This window comes from Siphateles boraxobius, unplaced genomic scaffold (assembly GCF_051911475.1).
Source record: "Siphateles boraxobius isolate OS27281-9 unplaced genomic scaffold, OSU_SipBor_1 20, whole genome shotgun sequence".
NCBI lineage: Eukaryota > Metazoa > Chordata > Actinopteri > Cypriniformes > Leuciscidae > Siphateles > Siphateles boraxobius.
The window spans coordinates 3,054,964-3,074,161 of record NW_027508811.1 but is presented as its reverse complement, the minus strand read 5'-3'; the positions used below and the strand labels follow the sequence as shown (position 1 = coordinate 3,074,161).

Here is a 19,198-nt window from a genome sequence, read left to right as displayed (position 1 = left end):
AGGATAGAAGTCCATTACTCATCCCTTTAAATCTTTTCAAATAAAAGGAAGTCGCCACTCAGGACATGAGGTTCAAACTGCATAAAGGCAAAGGAGGAGCTTTCATTACCCAGTGACCTTTGCAGCCGTGCATATAAATACATTGTCATTATCTCATTCACCGGTGCTGTCTGGAAATGTAGCTGTGCTCGTACTGTAATCATCAGAGTTTGAGCAGGACCCTAATGAGGAACGATCACTTCCTGTCCTTGTTCTGCAGCACACTTTTCCTATCAAGGCTGTTTTTCGAGGAAGGGGATTTTAAATGTGAGAATTATCTGACTTTAATTCCAGTCATGCCGGAGAGAGACAGAGATTGAGCTGCTCCATGTCTCCATGGTGATTCACAACACAACAGGAAGGATGAATCTGGTATTTCAGTGGGGCATCCAGGGTCATCAAAAAAACATTTCTTCCCTGACATCAAAACAAAAATGCACTTACCACACACACACACACACACACACACACACACACGCGCGCGCGCGCGCATACACACGCGCGCATACACACACACACACACACACGCGCGCATACACACGCGCGCATACACACACACACACACACACACACACACACACACACACACACACACACACACACACGTGCACAATAAACAGCCTAAAAAAATGCACAAACGCATGCCACTCATAATAATGAGGCTGTCTGCTTATAATTTTCCGTAAACCTTGGCTGTGTTCAGCAGGCATGCAACCTTGCGAGAATAGAATATGAGCATGCTCAGGGCTCAACAATAAGGAATTCCAGTTTGTAGTAACATATTTTGATAGCTATCTTAAATTCAAACTTGAAATGTATAGCATGTTTTCAAGAGCAAAACGAATTCTGTCTGATCATCCCCTTACGCCTATCACTAAGAAGTAAAAAAAAACTAAAAAAAAAAAAAACTAAAAGGAAACTAAAGTGCTTCTCCCCGTCCAGGAGGATTAAGAAAACACCTCAACATCATTTCATTCATTACCACTCATTTCCGATGATTGACATTACAGAGTATACCTGTATTTTGGTACTGATAATGTGTGAATGGTATCTTACCAGTAAAAGATGGAACGCTGTTGCTTGTGTGAAAAGCATATTTGTGTATTTACCCGAAAAGTTGCTCTTATTCCATTATTAAAAATACATTTCAAATTTTCATTTTTGGATGACTCATTCTTTTAACTCTTAGCATGACACAGACTATCTTGTCTCTTGACATTGTCAGCATCCTTGAACTCAAAATAAAAAAGAACACAATAAAAACTAAAAACCACAGGCAGCATTGTGTCTCTGTCTTGAAGGTTAAGCTCTATGTCAGAGAATCCCAGCAACACACACCTCTCTCTGACACACTCCTGTCATCTACTACGGTGATGTGAGCACACAGGGTCCTGCTTGTACAGAGGTATTAAGAGTCACCTTAAACACCCTTCACTGTCCACTCTCACCTGCTTTCAAGAACCGTTCAGTGTCGTAAACAATGAACCAGACTATTTAAATGTTGAGTAAGCAATCTAATTGACTGCAGGATAAGCAGAGTGTGCGGTAATGATGTGTTTGCAGATCGCATGTAAAGGACCTATCAGCCTGGGCCCTCTAGAATTTTATGACTGAACTAGATATATATTTAAACAGACAACATCTATAGTATATTGTAAAATTTAAATACTATTGATTACTATTTATTTTAAATACTTCACTGTTTGAACTGTATTTTGGATCTTACAGACCCCAGACTTTTGAACACTGTAAACCCCAATGCTCAAATTAATTAATTGGTTTGAGTAGCCAACTCAAATGAACTTTTATTAGTATTTTCAACTTTTTTTTCTTTTGAGTTCACAAAACTGACACATTTTAAGATATCTGAATTGTTTCATTGTTTTGTTTTATGAACTTTTTCTGTTAAGTAGACAAACTTAAATTTCTATTTCCCAGCATGCTTTGCCATGACACTCAAAAGGGAGAGTAAATACTAAAATTAAGTGTTATATAATGTTTTTGGTTCAAGGTTAGTGTTAAGTGAGTTAGGTGTTAAGTTTTGCTAGTTTAGAAGAGTTTCTGTTGTGTTGTTTTTTTGTAGGGCTACCATCATAGTGACGATTAGAGCATGAGCTTAGTTTGAGAACAGGTATATGTTAAGTGTTTCAATTTAAATTTTATTTATGTAACTGATTACCTTTTTTTTTTTGAGTTTTGCAAAATTATTTTTCCAGTCTATAGTGTTTTTAAAGTCATTTCTATGTGGAATATACAATTTTTTGAACCGATTGAAGACCATATTTTAATCAGTCAATGTTTAGTTGAATAAGACGTGGGCTAAAAAGTGGTTCCATCACCCCTGCTGTTTCTTTGAATGTACCGTAAGCAGCAGCATTCACAGCTCAAATTCAGTGTTAACTGCAACGACCACGCAGCGAAACATTAAAAGCTACTAATTTCAACAGCAACATCTCAGTTCATTTTAACACCCACTAATGAAAAGGCCATTCCTGAACACACATTGAAAACAATTTATCTGTATTACAGGTACCCCTGCTGTGAGCTTTGTTTCCCTTAGAGGAAAGTGATGGGAACAAAATTGACCATGGCAAAAAAGTGAGGCTGTAAAAGTCGCCAACAGTCGTTTGTGAAATTTGGCAGTTGTGAAAGACAAATCAACACACTTTAAAAATACGTTTATACACTAACTACATTCAGAAGTCTTTGAAACTTAGATGTCATTGTGCTCCAGAGTTACTTACAGCCTATAAAGTCTGCGAACGGCACGTCCTCACACAGCATATACTGTAGGGACGCAGAAACCCACAAAACATCTTTCTGTTTTACAGTCTGTGGATGATAAACATTTACAGGCATTCAGTGCATATCCGGCCCCTGGCACACACTGCCATTCTGAATAAACCAAACCTCAGGCAGCGAATAACCTTGTTTATGTAATTTATAAGGTAATAAGAGATGTGTGTCTTTGCTATACTGTAATGGCCTTGCATTTCCCTCCAGCTGTAAAAGTTGTAGAAGCATGCTGGGCTGCATTTTAAAACCCAATACATGTTTTTACTCTCTGATGAAAGCAAAAGAAATTATATCCGGATTCACTGCAGTGTCAAAATCTCTGTGTCGTTGCGTGTAATTTCATTTCTGAGTCGTCTAGCATGCGAGAAAGTGAGGCCGGTCTCCAGATGGCATACGTAAAAGGGCTCTGTCAGATCAATCAAATAAAGATGCAGAAAGAGAGTGACAGCGCAAATTGATTATCCACAACAGCAGACTAACATGTTAACGGAGGGACATATAAACAGGTTCGCTAGCGGGAGTCTAATCTCCCTTACAAAGTAATACAACACTATGAATACTTCAGATGAAGAAATCCAAATGAGTTTAAAGAGTCCAGAGATGAAATCCTGCACTCAAAGAATGAATGAACTGTCTAGTCGTATGGAACACACTTAACCTTGCCAGGGCCATGATTTGCCAGTATTTACATTGGAATACATTTAAAATGACTGTTTATTAAAAAAACAAACAAACTATCTAATTAATTTGTATTAAAAAATGAAATCTTATTTGGATTAAAAATGTAATATAAGACCAACTTTTTTTAAAAATGTACTTCATGTCATTTTTTTGTTTTGTTTCAATTAAATGATAATAATAATAATAATTTGCCTTATTAACATTCATATTGTATATACCATACAAAAGTTTGGGGTCAGTTATTTTCAATTCAAATAGAAAATAACTGTTTTCTATTTGAATATATTTTAAAATGTAATTTATTCCTTTGATGCAAAGCTGTATTTTCAGCATCATTACTCCAGTCTTCAGTGTCACATGATTCTTCAGAAATATTTGTTTTTGTTTTGGTCATATGGGCCACTAGCCAGGGGTGCGTTTCCCAAAAGCATCGTTGTCCAACTATGATCGCAATTTCCATTGAACTCTATTGGTAACGACGGAACTTGCGACCATAGTTGGCTTTGGGAAACGCACCCCTGGTTGACACCAGACGCTTCTCAGTTGTAACAGAGTGGGTCTGGGCAAGGTTCATTCACAGCCCATTTCCAAAGGGGCATCACCAACGGACGTCGCTCAAATACCTCTGGGCGCAATTGGATAGACCTAAAACCAATCAGAGTGATGAAGGAGATGACGTACAAAATCTGCTTCAACGTCGCTGCGCTATCGTCATCGTGTAAAGCCCGCCTCAAAGTTTGTGATTGGTGCCTTGATTTGGAAAAATTGGAAATGGGCTTGAATGGGCTCTTGGCCAGACGGACTTGCAGAGCAAATCTCAAATTTGCCGGAAGTTCGTCAGGGTTTTGGGCCACTCAATTATAGCATTAAATAATCATGATTACAATATTGACCAAAATAATCATGATTATGATTTTTGCCATAATCGAGCAGCTGTGGCACATTTTTTCAGGATTTTTTGATGAATAGAAGGTTCAAAGGAACAAATCCTCACTGAAACCCTGTTATATACCAGGGTTTATTCGAAATCATGTAAACAATTAAGTACAAAATATATGACAGAAATGAATCAATGAACCTCCAAAGCTCTGTTTGCAGGTCTGTTAAAAAACCGAATCACAATTTGCAACAACAAATTGGTTACTGTCAAGGTTTGTCATTTGAAGATGAGTCAGAGATTGTAAAAGTGTAGTTCATGACGTTGTGTACTTACTGGAGGATCCTGATCTTCTGCAAACACAGTTGTGATGACTGTCCCCTTCTCTGCATTTGGAGCCACCAGCCCTTTATAAAGAGCCTGTCTGAAGACCGGGGAGAAATCATTTATATCCTGAAAAGAACAGGGAGAGAGAGACATGGATAAAATATGTATTAACAACACACAAACAGGGCTTAGGTAAGCTGGGCCCGCTGGCAAAGTGATTCTGTTCAACCTGCTGTCGTCCCTTTAGTGAGGAGAGAGACACAATAATACATGGAGTAATACATCAGTTTATGGATGCTGATGTCTTTCACTGCTGTCCACTACCACTGTAAAATTGCACTTTACATTGTCTTTCGAGGTGTTTTAAAGTCCAAATGAAATCCAAATATTACTTTTTAAATACACATTGTCTTATTGGGCACAATTCATCTGTGTATGTTATTTCTAAGAAACACATTTACTTCTTTGCCGTAATATAATCCCCCACCCGCTCAAAAATAGGTCCCAACCCCACGGTTTCGTGTAATTCTGGTTTGTCCATTTAAGTATTTTTTTTCAAGTTGTCTTTTAAATGTGTGTTTTTTAACAAGTCTCTTATGCTCACCAAGGCTGCATTTATTTGCTCACAATTACTGTTTTTACTGTTATTATATTATTATAATTTAAATTGACTGGTTTATAGCCTATTTGAATATATTTTAAAATGCACTCTATTCCTGTGATGGAAAAGCTGAATTTTCAGCATTATTACTACAGTCTTAAGTGTAACTTGTCATTCTTATATGCTGATTTGCTGCTAAAACAAACAAACAAACAAACAAAAAATAACATTTCTTATTATTATCCATGTTAAATTTTTTTTTTTTTTGTGGAAACTGTGATGCACTATTATAAAATAATAATTAAAAATAAAATCACCAACAATAAATTAAAGTGACAGTAAAGATATGTATAATGTTACAAAATATTTCTCTCAAATAAATGTTGTTCTTTTGACCTTTCTGTTCAAAGAATCCTAAAAAAAGTACCATGTTTACACAAAATATTAAGATAAAAATCATATTATGATTTATGATCATAACTGAGCACCAAATCAGCATGATCGCTGTTCTATAAAACAGTTCTTTTAAAATTTAATAATTTCATAATATTGCTGTTTATTATTTTTGTATACAGCATTCCTATTTTTGACCAAATAAATGGCATCAGACACTTTTGTAATAATTAATTTATTTGCAATTATTCCAAACATGTAACCTGTAGTGTGTATTTTTGTGTGTAGGAAGTAAGGCAGCTCACTATTTTGGAACCTCTAATACCCCTTTTCCACAAGAATAGTGTGCGTTCTGGAGCCGGAGCCAGAGCCTGTTCTGGAGCCAGAGCCTGTTCTCGGCCAAGCGAACTGGAGCCTGTTGTGAACCGGCCACATGCTTCCACACACTTGAGGAACGAATGGTGAAGTAACGCTGGTACGTGTTGTTTACCTCACAATAACCAGGCTAAAATCAAACAGTGCGAGGAAGCTTTTAGGGCCGGTGTTGAACCGTTTTTTCTAGCTCAGAACAGTTCAGTGAAAATGACCGGATCAGTTCAGTGAAAATGACCGGAACGGTTCGAGAACACAAGAACACATGGACACAGACCAGGAACCCGCAACAAAATCACGTATGTGGAAAAGGGGATTGAGACATGAAATTTCAGCAGTATCCTGTAGGGAGAAGCTTCTGTTATATTCAGCATCTCATCATTGGGAGTTGCCCACCTGAAAAGCCTATCGATACAACCTGACCTTTCGCCCCAGCATGAGCTCAAGTGGCTGAAACTACAGCAGACGTGATAGGGATCTATATGGAGCGAGCCGCTCTTCTCTCTGAGTCGAGGGGGATGACGGCTGCAGACACACACAAGATCGAAATAACCCTGAAACTCTTCAGAGGGGTCAAGTGACCCTTTTCTGAATGCTCTTAGGTGTCTTGACCATGGATGGATGTGCCCATACACACAGCCACACTTTCCCTGATAGTCAGAGAAAAAAAATTTCTTTCCATGAAAGTGCTTCAAATCTCCCATAAGCCCAGCTATGATGACTTTACCCTGACATTAATAATATTGCCTTCACCTCAGCTCAAGCATCATTACAATTTGTTACACCATCTCCACTGCAGCAAAACTAACAGGATGCAAACTTTGAAGATAAAGTTGAAGGTAAAAAGTTGAAGGTAAACATCTCAGGATTCAAGGCACATCTGAGGATAGCAGCAGCACAACTACAATTCAACGCTTTGTTTTTCACACCATAACAAAACATTTGATGCAAAGATCATGAAAATCTCCGGGGGTTCAAAATTGATTTCATAAGAAGAAAGTCACCGTGCATGATCTATAAAAGCACACTGTAATATGAGAAACAATCTTAAATACATTTTCTGGGCAAATTTCAACCTAAAGTCTATAAACCACATGCTGTCAATCACTTCCATCAATTATTAGGTCAAAATGCATATTACCGTAAAACTTCAAATAATACCCGAGTCCCAAATAGACACCTGTCTCTTTTACGCGCCTGGTGTGGCGACAGGTTTGGGTAAATAAAGGCAGACCGGGTCTGTTTTTTTAGTTTCGGGTTGTATTTAATCTTCTAAACCCGTCAGATCGTCCCCTTTGCGTTGTCTTAATCTCTATCCCTCGCGCATATTAATCAAAATCAATTGACACGATAGTAAAAGGTCGGAAGACCGCAGTTTCACGTGAAGCATTTGGATATTTTTAGAGATTAGAGACTCTAGGACCGGGCTATTAAATTGGCGGCCCGCGGGCCAGGTCCGGCCCGCCAATCATCTCCATATGGCCCGAGGCCACCCCAACCTCCCTCCTCTTCTTTTCCTGGCGGTGCGGCTAAATTTGGCTAGATATGCGCGAGACCGCAGTGGCGCCTGCAGCTGTAGCTATACGCACTGTGTGTGTACCATGAGCGTTCCGATTGACCTGAGAAACACTTTTTTCAGTCCGAATATTTCAGCAGTTATTATGTGTGTGTCCCGTATTTCTGTTGACTCAACCAGCGATATCAATCATTCGTGGTTGATATTGGCCAAACGCGCTTGCATAACGGTCTGAAACGATTCGGATTCGTTCGGACCATTCTGTCACTGAATCAATCGAAGCTGTTTCTCGGTCAGTAAGAACAAATAGCGCTGTTTTCAGTTGTTTCACTAGTTTACTTTGAACTACGCAGCACGGCCCAGTGGATAACGGAACGCAAGCTCAAAGGAGTTGCGTTTACTCCCGGTCACTATTATTAAACATTGTTGCGACATCCAGTGAGAAGCATTTCAATCTGACACATCTCTCTGTTACAAACCACCAGTGTTGGGCAGTAGCGTCGCTACAAGTAGTGACGCTACTAGTTTAATTACATTTCTCAGTAGCGTGGTGGTAGCGTCGCTGTTTTCTGAATCAAATAGATTTTCAGTAGCGAAGCTCTTTTTTTGATCAAGTAGTGCGGTAGCGTCCACACAAGCTAACGTTACATTATCCCAAGCATTTCTAAAGCTCAAGCTCAAATCGGAAATACAACTGCTAAGTATCACTGATGCTGGATCAGCTAGTGACGGTGACTTCTTCTTCTTCTTGTTTTACGGTGGTTGGCAACCATAGGGCCATATGATATCATTATGTTACCTTAATATGGAAAACATGGACTGAATTGCAATATCAATGCATAAAAACAAAATTTACTGTACGCGGAATTTCACGGAATTTGTCAGATCTTGGATGAAAAGAAGGTAAGTAGCCTAAACTTAAATAAAATCGCGATATAGACGAGTGTCTGTGAATATTAAACCGCTTAAAGACTATTTAAAAAGGAATCATGCATGTTCTGCGTGTCTCTGTGAATGAATGGTTCAGACGCCCGGATTCATTTACCACACACTAAGCACCCATGACGCTTGCGATGTTTTCAGTAATGGATCAATGAACTTCATCTACACAGCCGCTCTGAGAGTCACTTTAGCAGCATTTTAGCTCGATTTGAGAAAAACTATCGTCATATAAAAAAAAAAACTAAAAAAAACCAAAGACTCAAAGGTCTAGCTACATGGCAACCTGTCAAAATAAAAGTTTGGTTTTAACCTTTGAAGAAAGTTTTGCTTAAATCATTAGGCCTACATTTTAAATAATTGGTCATTACAATTTAAACCATTAAAAAAACTATTTTATAGAGCCCTTAAAATGTAATTTATTTAAAAATGTTAATAAATTATTGTTAAATTATAGACGTTTCATGATTTCAATTAATTACACGTTTTTGATTACTAAAATGTTATTTAACCATTAAAATGGGAGTCCAGAAAAATGAAAACTATATGAAAACTAATATAACTGAATTTGGAATGTGGGAAAAAATAAAACGGATTTCATAGGGCCCTACGAACCAGCTTTTTGGTGCATTACCATCACCTTCTGCTCCGTATGGTGTGACATCACGTACCAGTATCAATCCTTGGGCTGACATGTGAGAAATCAAAAAAGATGCACACACTCTTGACACCTGGTTTTGTTATAGTTTTATATAGTTATATGGTTTTATATAGTTATGTTTTTTTTTGGGGGCCAAATTGGTTTGGAACAGTTGTTGAATAAACAATTGAACTGACAAATTATGCCTGCCTATATGTTTGATTGACAATTTTATTGATCACTGAGATAGCACTGACTTGGAATTAAGTTGGTTCAATATAAAAATTAAATTAGAAAAAGTAGGTTTAGATGTAGTAAACTACTTTTGCCATATTGCTGTAGCTTAGCTTGCTACATTTCCCAGGGTGGTAGCTTCAGTGTAGTGAAGCTATATTTAATGTAGAGTAACTGCTAGCTTAGCTCACTACATTTTCTAAGTAGCTTGCCCAACACTGCCTGCAAACCACAAATCACTCAATGATTTTAACTAGTTTTAAATCGGATGAAACATCCTCAACATTCCCAACACGACTGATGAGGTAAATAGCAGAAACTTTGTGCCATGAACGAAGTTAGAAGACTAAATCCCTAATCACCACCCTTACAAACATTTACCATGAATGTACTGTAGTAATTTACTATGGTTTGGGGAGAAATGTGGAATATTTATATTGAATACTATGTTATAGTCATTTATATTGCATTAGATTTATTAGGGGGCTAGAGAAATATATAATTAATTGTGTGTATAGTTTTTACCCGTTTAAGCATTTTTTATACAGTGGTAGTGAGTGATAGCCATGCATGGTTTTACCTATGGTTACGAAGTCTCACCGTCAGAATATTTTACTTTAAGCCTATAATATTTATTAATAAAATAATTCTAACCAATAGAATATATGATCTTGTATAATTCATATATGTGTACATAGCTGTTAATAAGTTATTTATTATGGTCTGATAAATCTGCATACTGTTGGCTACCACATTTCGAAGTAAATAGCCTACAATACTTTTATGTTTACTTTAGCTTACTTATTGATACTGTTATGTTTCAATAAATAAGCTAAACCCATCGGCCCACATCAACTTTTCGATTTAATATCCGGCCCTCGAATTAAGCTAATTGAATAGCCCTGCTCTAGGATCTCAATGAACTACATCTCAACACTAAATTATAAAGGCCTGTCTCATATAGAAGCCTGTCTCAAATACAAGCCGATGCAGTTCAACGATTTGGGAAAATAAAAGCCCGGGCTATTATTTGAAGTTTTACGGTATTTGATCTCAAAAGTTGTCTACTAATATGTGGCAAGCAGGACGATGCAGAGGGATGCATCCTTCGAAGGCCGTATTCAAAGGCCGGTTGCGTCATGATGGCGCGACGAAGGCTACCCTGATTCAAAAGCGACGCCAAATGCACCCTTCGTTTCCCCGTGAAAGGAAGGATACATAAATGGACTTCTCGGTCTATCCTCCCCGATCCCATAAGTCATTGCGCGCCGGTGACGACAGCATTTTTATTTAAAAAAAATGACGGATGATTGTTCTTGTCGCCTAGCAACTTTGACAGCTACCGATGATGAATGGGAGTAACATTTGAACTGCACTTTTTTATATTCAACTGGGTTTTATATTCCGTAGTACGGAGCCCGGAAAGTCTCCTGTGGGGGAAAAAAACGATCCGTGGTGACGGTTTTGCAATCCATCCCTTCAGTTTATAAACGGTTTTCACGAATTCTTAAACTGTTCCCTCGGTTTAACAAATCGTGCCCGCGATGATTCAACCAGGCCACCTGTTTATGAGGGATGCTTTGCATTGTGTTTAAACTTCATTTTTTTAAATGGATAATTTCTTGAATTTTCAAAAAAAAAAAGCGACATTTAGGCTTGTACCCTTAACGTTTTTTTTGGGAGGAAAAAGCTCAGTATAATAGAATAAGCAAAAATAGACTTCACATAGGCTATAAAAAAGAAATAACAAACAAACACAAGGTTAGGTTTTATTATATAAAATAAAATATGCATAATTTATTTAATGATTAACATATTACTGTCTTCAGTGAACTCATTTATAGTTATAATTATAAACACAAATAATAATAATAATAATAATAATAATAAGTATCATTATTATAAGTAGTAGCCTACATTTAGGCTACATATTTAGAAGCCGCTTTTATCAAAAAAAGGAACAAAGCAATTCGTCAAATGTCAGTCTTAATACAGGTTTGACAATAATAATACAGGGCTAAGATTATCATAAATAAACTAGATTTTGACGCATATCCAAGAGTATGTGCGGAGTGTGGAGCGCGCACTGCATGGTACGGAGGCGCGGGCGCGAACACTTGCATTTTTCTTAAATATGCTATTCTATAATTTCTGGTCATTCAGAATAGAATACATCATTCGCAACTACTTTTATTTGTGCAAAAACGAATGGACGCAAAAGTAGGCTACACGGACCCAATACATATCAAACTTTTTCTACAAATACATTATTTGAAATATTTAATAATAGTATAAGGTCCGTGTACTTTTGCGTCCACTCGTTTTTCTTTTTTTAACACGTAATTGAAAAACGCAAAGTTGAGCACCAATATTTTAATTTGAACTGTAGGCTACACACCAAATACTGCGCAAAAAAACAAAAAAAAAGTATTGTATTTTCAGATTTTTAGATTTTAGTTTGCAGATTTTTGTTTATTAAATATTTGAAATATTCACAAATTAATATGGAAGAAATGTCGATTTTACTGTTTTTTTTTTGTTATTGTGAGTTTACACAAATAAAATTGTGTATTTTTATACATTTATGTTTACACATAAAAAATATTGTGAGTACAGTTTATAAACACTTGAGGGACGGATTGCACAACCGTCGCCACTGATTGTTTTGTCTTTTACCACAGATGGAGGGTTTTTCCCCTCCATAATACGGGGTTGAATATATATATTTACCATATTCATATTCTTCATTTATATTGTCCATGTATGCTACATAATAAAAATAATATACTAGCCTACAAAATCGCATCAAGGTAAGATATAAGTGAACATTTGAACCTTTATATGCCTATGTATGTTTTCTTTTCTTTTCATTACACTATTTACGTAAGTCAACCACCAATACTTGAACAGTTTATAGTAATCTGGCAATTCAGGAAGCAGCTTCTGAATTGGGACGCAGCAAACCAGCTCTGACCATGGTCTTGGCTATTAAAGCCGAAAATACATGACTGAAACATCCTCACCATGTCCTCCAGTAAAATATAAAACAAACAAATGACAACAGCCAATTGCGCAATTAGGAAATCCTACAAACACTACATGGTGCGTCCTTCGATTTTGTAGCGGTGGTGATGGCGCAGTGGATAAGACACATGCCTTTGGTGGAGTTCTGCCCCCATTACCCCCCCCCCCCCCCCCCCCCCAAAAAAAACATGTCTTAAACCAGATGCTAATTGTGTTCTGTGTTCTTTCATTTGTGCGTCGTCAGTAGATCACATGCAGAACTCTCCACTCCCATCCGGCTTTTTTGGAATTGCGTTCTCACACTAATTTGCCATGTTTAGTAAATCTGCCCCTAAGTGTTTTTTAAGTGTGTTAATTGGTACACATTAATCATGGAAATTAACATTAATATAACATTGCATATTGTTTGCTCACAATGCTAACTTATATAGTTAACTTCCACAATTATAAATCTCAAAAATGTAGTATAAACAGTAAAGACTGACCAAAAGTCTTACATGCATGCTGTAATTGTATCGTTCATCGTAAGTTAGACTTAGTTTTGGCCTTAACTAATGTATATATCGCTACTGAAAACCACAACATTTCCTTCAGATTTACATCATTAAAAACGTAAGATTTTACATAAAGTTCAACAAGTTGAGTTTCCATCGTACACACACTAAAACTCACTCCAGCTGCTGTAAACTGGAGGAGGCTAATCCTTCTGTTCTGATCCCCCGGCTAATCTTCGGAGGCGCTGGAGAGTGCTCCCGTTAAAATCCTCACATAATTGCAGTCACAAAGCTAATGAGTCATTCAGGCCTGGAATAGCTGTGCCAGGCTAGCATCAGAACCTGCGCAGAGCTTTGTCTGTCACTCCTGTCACTGTCAACCAGAAATATCACAACGAGAAAGTAGGAAAATGAAGGCGAGGATCCAGTAAACAACGCCCACAATCCTGCCAACATAGGGGTTTCTTTTTCAAGACTAATTGAATTTAGATATCAAATCTTTTGTAGGCATTTCTGGAACAGAGTCAACGGAGCTTCTGCATGGAGTATTAGCATGTAGACACTATGGACGAGCTTTGAAAGTTCTAATCCAATCACCACCACTAGACCTGATGAGAATTTACTTCCATCCTCCCAAAGTTCAAACCATCTTCATCTGGAGCCTGCTGAACTTTCAGAGTTCCAGCAGAGTTACTCATGCTGCTATTGAGACTGCCGTGATAAAACAGAATGCGCTCTTAGCGGCCTTACCATGATTCTAACGATGACTGTAGCCGTTCCAGGAGGGAGGACTCCTCCGTGATCTAACGCCTCCACTTCAAACGTGTAGGTGCTGTTTCCTGCTGCCAAGTCCTCAAAGTCTAGCGCTTGCAGGACTGATAGGGCACCGGTCAGACGGTTCACGGCGAAGAGCTGCCGAGCCGCTTCTGTTTTTATTCTGTAGGTCACGTTAGAGACGAGATCAGCATCCACCGCCTGAGAGACACAGAGGAACGAGAACAGATAGAATAAAGGTTAAAAAGAGAGATAATTAATGATCCCACATGTTGCCAGGTAGGCTACGGTAGGAATAAAGTAGCCTAACAAATTCCTTAAAGGGACAGTTCACCCAAATATAAACATTTTCTCATAATTTATTCATCCCCATGTTGCGCCAATTCTGTATGACTTACTTAAATACAAAAGATGATATGTTCATATTCATGCAATAAAAATGTCAGTAGGGTCCAATATTATTTTGGACCCCATTGACTGTATAGAAAAAAAAAACAGAAACATTCTTCAAAATGAGGGTGAATACATCAAAAACATGGATTGTCTTTCAGACCCTACACCTTTTTAATAAAGTAAATAAGAACTGGCATTCACAATCCATTTACTTTCCTAATTCCACAAATTTGTGTGAAACAATAAATCATATATTTTATAAAGTTGGTTTAGACTTGATTTTATTCATCTGCAACTAATTGGATCAGTGGCTTGATCAGATCACCTGAGAAATATTAAAACAGCGGTCTCATGATCAGCATGAAATTCTGTTCATAACTCATTTTAATTTTGTAATCAGGCTTATTTTTTGTGTGGAACTCAATATTCAACTAGATAAAAAGTAAAGCGGGACTTGGGAATTGATTGGATTGTGAAGTTTTGCCGTTAAAATAGCAGAATTGAGGCAGGTTGTTGGAGGAGATGGGATAAAGCAGTAAGAGGGATTTGTAATTTGTAAATCATTGTAATTAATTTGACTGGATTAGCAAAAATAAGCATTAGTGATAGTGGTGGGAAGTTGCTTCATCCCAGTGACCAAACATTCTGAATCCCTTAACTAAAAACATTTTCACTGATTAGTTCTTCTGCAGGATACGTTGTTCATCTTTATTAGTTTATTGGAATTTAAGTATTGACAATAAATAATAATAAAAAAAAAAATGAATAAAGAAGATTACTGTTCGCAAAAATGGCACTGGTGAATTGTGAAACATCAGACCAAGAACACGTAAAAGCATTAGTCAGTTCAACAAACCATAAATATGATAGCAGAAGAGAAGCAAAGATTCTCACTGGAATTTACAGGATGTATGAATGTTACAGCATGAGATGACAGAATATCCAAAATAAACATACTTTTATTTTCTTAGACATTTTTCATAATGTGTTTTTCTACAATTGTTTCTTTTTGTTTGTCTTATTTTCAACATCAATGTGTGGAATGTTTTACTTGAAAAGTGAGCTTCTTTAAAATAAATGCCACTTGGTTTGATGTTTTGCTATACAATGCAATGACATTTATACATTTTTTAATGTGCCTCAGGTGTCCAAATATATTCTAGGGCCACTGCGTATGCTAAGCACACATAGACTCATAGCTGTGTTCCACATGTGTGCGCATCTAAAGCTGATTAGGAGTGAAAGCTGACAGAGAGCAGAGGAGAGGTGAGACGCTCTGAGACGCTGACTCTCTGTGGGTGGGGGAACCTTTCAGGTGTCTTTCTTTGATGTGGAAGGCACAAGGAATTAAATTCTACACTGATCTCAAAGGTTTCAGAAGTATATAAATAAAGCTTGGGAGCCCAAGAGAGAAGCAGCACAGGGAATCTGATTCGTTGATCAGCCCCGGACCAGATCCTGTCACCAGGACCCACAGCGCTCTGACACCAGCAAGTGCTGCAGGGACCCGACGGTGTCAGACACACTGAGATAAGAATACAGCAGCAAGATCACCGTCTTCAAACAGTGTCACTCATTTGCCCCTCAACCACCGACTACACACACATTCACAACCTTATTTCTCCTTTGGTGTGAATCCAAGAGCGGAATTCACTTTTCCATTGTGCCTACTGATACAATACTGTGTATGTGAACACATATTGTTTTTCCGCAGTATATGAAGGTAAAAGCGGCCAGCTATATCATCAATTTTTATTTTGACGGCACTAAGACTATGGTAACGCCTGAGCACACAGCGCTCTCATTCTCCGTATTCTTTAGCTATGGTCTTTGTTTAAAAGTTTCGTCTAATACATTATTAGATAGAACTGTTAAACAAAGAAAGCAAACTGTCTATGAAAAAGTATAGCATTTGCTTTTATATTATTTATCATCTTTTATCTATTAAGTTCTATATCGATTACAAAGTATTGCTACTGACCTATAAGACCCTAAATGGTTTAGCTCCTGTGTATTTAACCAATTTTCTATCGCCTGACAATCCATCACGCTCTTTAAGGTCACAAAACTCTGCACTCTTGGTTGTACCTAGGACATCCTAGTTTACTAGAGGGAGAGTGTTTTCACATTTTGCTCCTAAACTCTGGAATAGCCTTCCTGATAATGTTCAGGGCTCAGACTTGCTCTCCCAGTTTAAATCTAGATTAAAGACGCATCTCTTCAAGGATTCACATAATGCATCTCATAACCTTTTCCTCCAGTTTAATCAGATAAAATGCACATGATTATCTTTGCTTAATGTTATGAACAGCTGCTACGCTAATTCATCTTCATTTGCTTTTCTGTTTTATCTTGGGGTGCCCATCCAGAGGTCACTAGAGAGTACGTCAGTTCCAGTTTGGATCTAGCCTCTTATGAAGAGTTTGGATGCCCCAACACCTGTGAAGAGACAGCGGCAACTCCTGGGAGGACTTCAGATGACGGCATGACGCAAACTCTGAATCAACATGCACCAATGCAAAATTTTCTGTATCATATTCATACTCATTATGTTCACAACATGTAATAAAAACATCAATTAGCTCATTGTTTCTGCTGTAAATTAATACATTGGTAGCTAACTGTGTGGTTTGAATATGTACATTTCTGAAATACATAACTTAGACAGTCACCTCTGATAACAGATCACTCTAAATTGTAATGTAGACACATGCATTTTCTGTAAAGCTGCTTTGAAACGATATGTATTTTGAAAAGCGCAATACAAATAAATGTGAATTATATTGAATTATTAGTGACAGAAAGGCAAACACTATTATATTTTCTCATTTATCGTCTGCATTCAGCAAATATGCATTGAATATCTAATAAACATTTAATTTCACAAACCTTGCAGACTTAGGGGATTTAAACTTTTAAAAACGGATTTCAAAGTACACGTTTTTGAAAGCGATACCGTTATCGCATTTGTGTAAACAACAAAAATGCGAATCGGTATTACGTGTTATTTTATAGGCGCGTAGTGTTTCTTTACAAAGTGGCATCACCAACTACTGGCCTGGCAGCATAACACAGCGATTTTAATAATTTCCTGTGTGAACGGGGATTGTTTTGATAATGTTGTCTTCTGTACAAATAAAAAAACGTTTCCATTTTTAGCACATCATTGTTTTGTAACCATACCCTTAGTCGAATACAGTTGTCAGATATTCTTAAGTCCGCATTTGTAGACTGCATTAACGTGTTACTCATTCCTTTTTATTCCCTATTTGTAAACATATGTAATACGATTACAGAATCAAGAATCTGCTATCTTATATTTTTAATTTAGAGATTTACTTTTTAATTAATTTTCAAATGATTTATTTCTAATTTTTTTAATTCTAAAATATTAATTCAAATAAATATAAAGTATATATATATATATATATATATATAGGTATGGCAACATAATGCCTAATATTATTTACATGCTGTTATGCAACACATATTTCACTTACTCAATTATTTACTTAATTTATATCTATATTATATAATTCAGTTTAAAAGAATCAGACATTTGTTCACTATTAACCTTTTGATGATTCAAGCCAAATCTATGGTGAACTTCAACATTGTCAGACCATGAACTCTTACACAAGATCTGTCACAGTTTTCTTTCATTGTAATAAAGTTTACTTTGTATTCATCTTCGTCATCTGCCTACACCAACGCTTAGACTTCGTGAGATGATCACAAAAAAAAAAATCCCCCAAAATTTTGCCTGGCTAAAATAGCTTGTGAAATGACTTAAGCCATCAACAAAATAAACCTCAGCTGACAGACATCCGAACACCCTGCTGACTTTACCTATGAGACAGTTTTTAAAATAGCTTCCACAGAAGAAAAGTCATACAGGTTCAGAAAATCATGAGAGTGGCAGATGCAAATGACAGAATTATGCCTTAAAGTTGGACTGACTTTATAAGACTTTATATCCAAATAAGAGAGTTTTACACATTAAAGTGGCATAAGAGTTAGTGAGTTTGTCACTGACACTTTTTGTTCATTTTAGTCTCTAGTTTATTTAAAATTCATTGGTGATTGTGTTGTTACGTTGGCGTTCTGCTAAAACTCCCAAGAGCGTGATCGTTTAGAGGCACATTTACCACAAGACAGCATCTCCTGCTTTTCACACTGGGTCTGTCAAGCCTGTCAATATTTATCTAGTTAAATATGCAGCCCATCAGGAATAAACAGGGAAATGCAGAGACGCTTTCCCCCACAATCTCAGGGGAAACTAAGCACACATAATAAGCCAGTTACTGTCAGGCCAGCAGACACAACACAGATAGACAGGTTAAAAGTCAGGTTAGAGATGCCTGGTCAAACGGAAGGCTGACTGGTGGTGCAGAAATTTCACAGTTCAGCTTCAACTTTCTCAACAGTTTATGAGGGAGCCACTTATCAACATCAAACCATGCAGTTCTATAAATGAGAGAACTACACAATGGGACTACTGAGCTAAGGATGAGTCAAGCATAATTTGAGCAGAACACTTACACTGAGCCTCAGGATGACGGTTCCAGCCGGGGTGTTCTCTGTGACGTTGACGGTGTAGGTGGGCTGGGAAAACACTGGGCTGTTGTCATTGATGTCTATCACCTCCACCAGCAGAGTGATGGTGGTCCTGCGGGGGTCAACCGCCTCATCTGACGCCTCCACGATCAGATCGTACCGGCTGCGAGTCTCTCTGTCCAACGGGACAGCTGTGAAGATACTGCCTGTGGCGTTTATGGTGAATAGAGACACAAAGTTGAGCAGCCGATATCGGACCTGACCGTTGAGCCCGGCATCAGGATCAGTGGCCTGAAAACAGAGACATGCGTTCATGATCATGGATTTTTTTTTTTCATACCGTATAAAATAAAATAAATCTACCATTCAAAAGTTTAGGGTCAGTAAGTTTTTTGTAACAAATTTACCATTTTATTTAGTGATTTATTTGTAATGTAATCAAATATTTCTATTTCAAATAAATGCTGTTATTTTGAACTGTCTATTCAACAAGGAAGCCTTAACAAATGATCATGGTTTCCACAAAAATTTGAAGCAAATG

At 37.3% G+C, this 19,198-nt stretch overlaps 1 protein-coding gene across 1 annotated transcript in view; it reads right to left on the bottom strand.

Moving 5' to 3' along the window:
* The window catches only part of pcdh15a (protocadherin-related 15a), a 365,233-nt gene that overhangs the window by 100,523 nt on the left and 245,512 nt on the right, over window positions 1-19,198 (bottom strand). The window contains exons 20-22 of the mRNA XM_077236392.1: window positions 18,643-18,948; window positions 13,684-13,908; window positions 4,730-4,846 (exon numbers count right to left, since the gene is read on the bottom strand). Of these exons, the coding sequence (XP_077092507.1) occupies window positions 4,730-4,846; window positions 13,684-13,908; window positions 18,643-18,948 (648 nt within the window). The remainder of the gene's footprint in view (window positions 1-4,729; window positions 4,847-13,683; window positions 13,909-18,642; window positions 18,949-19,198) is intronic.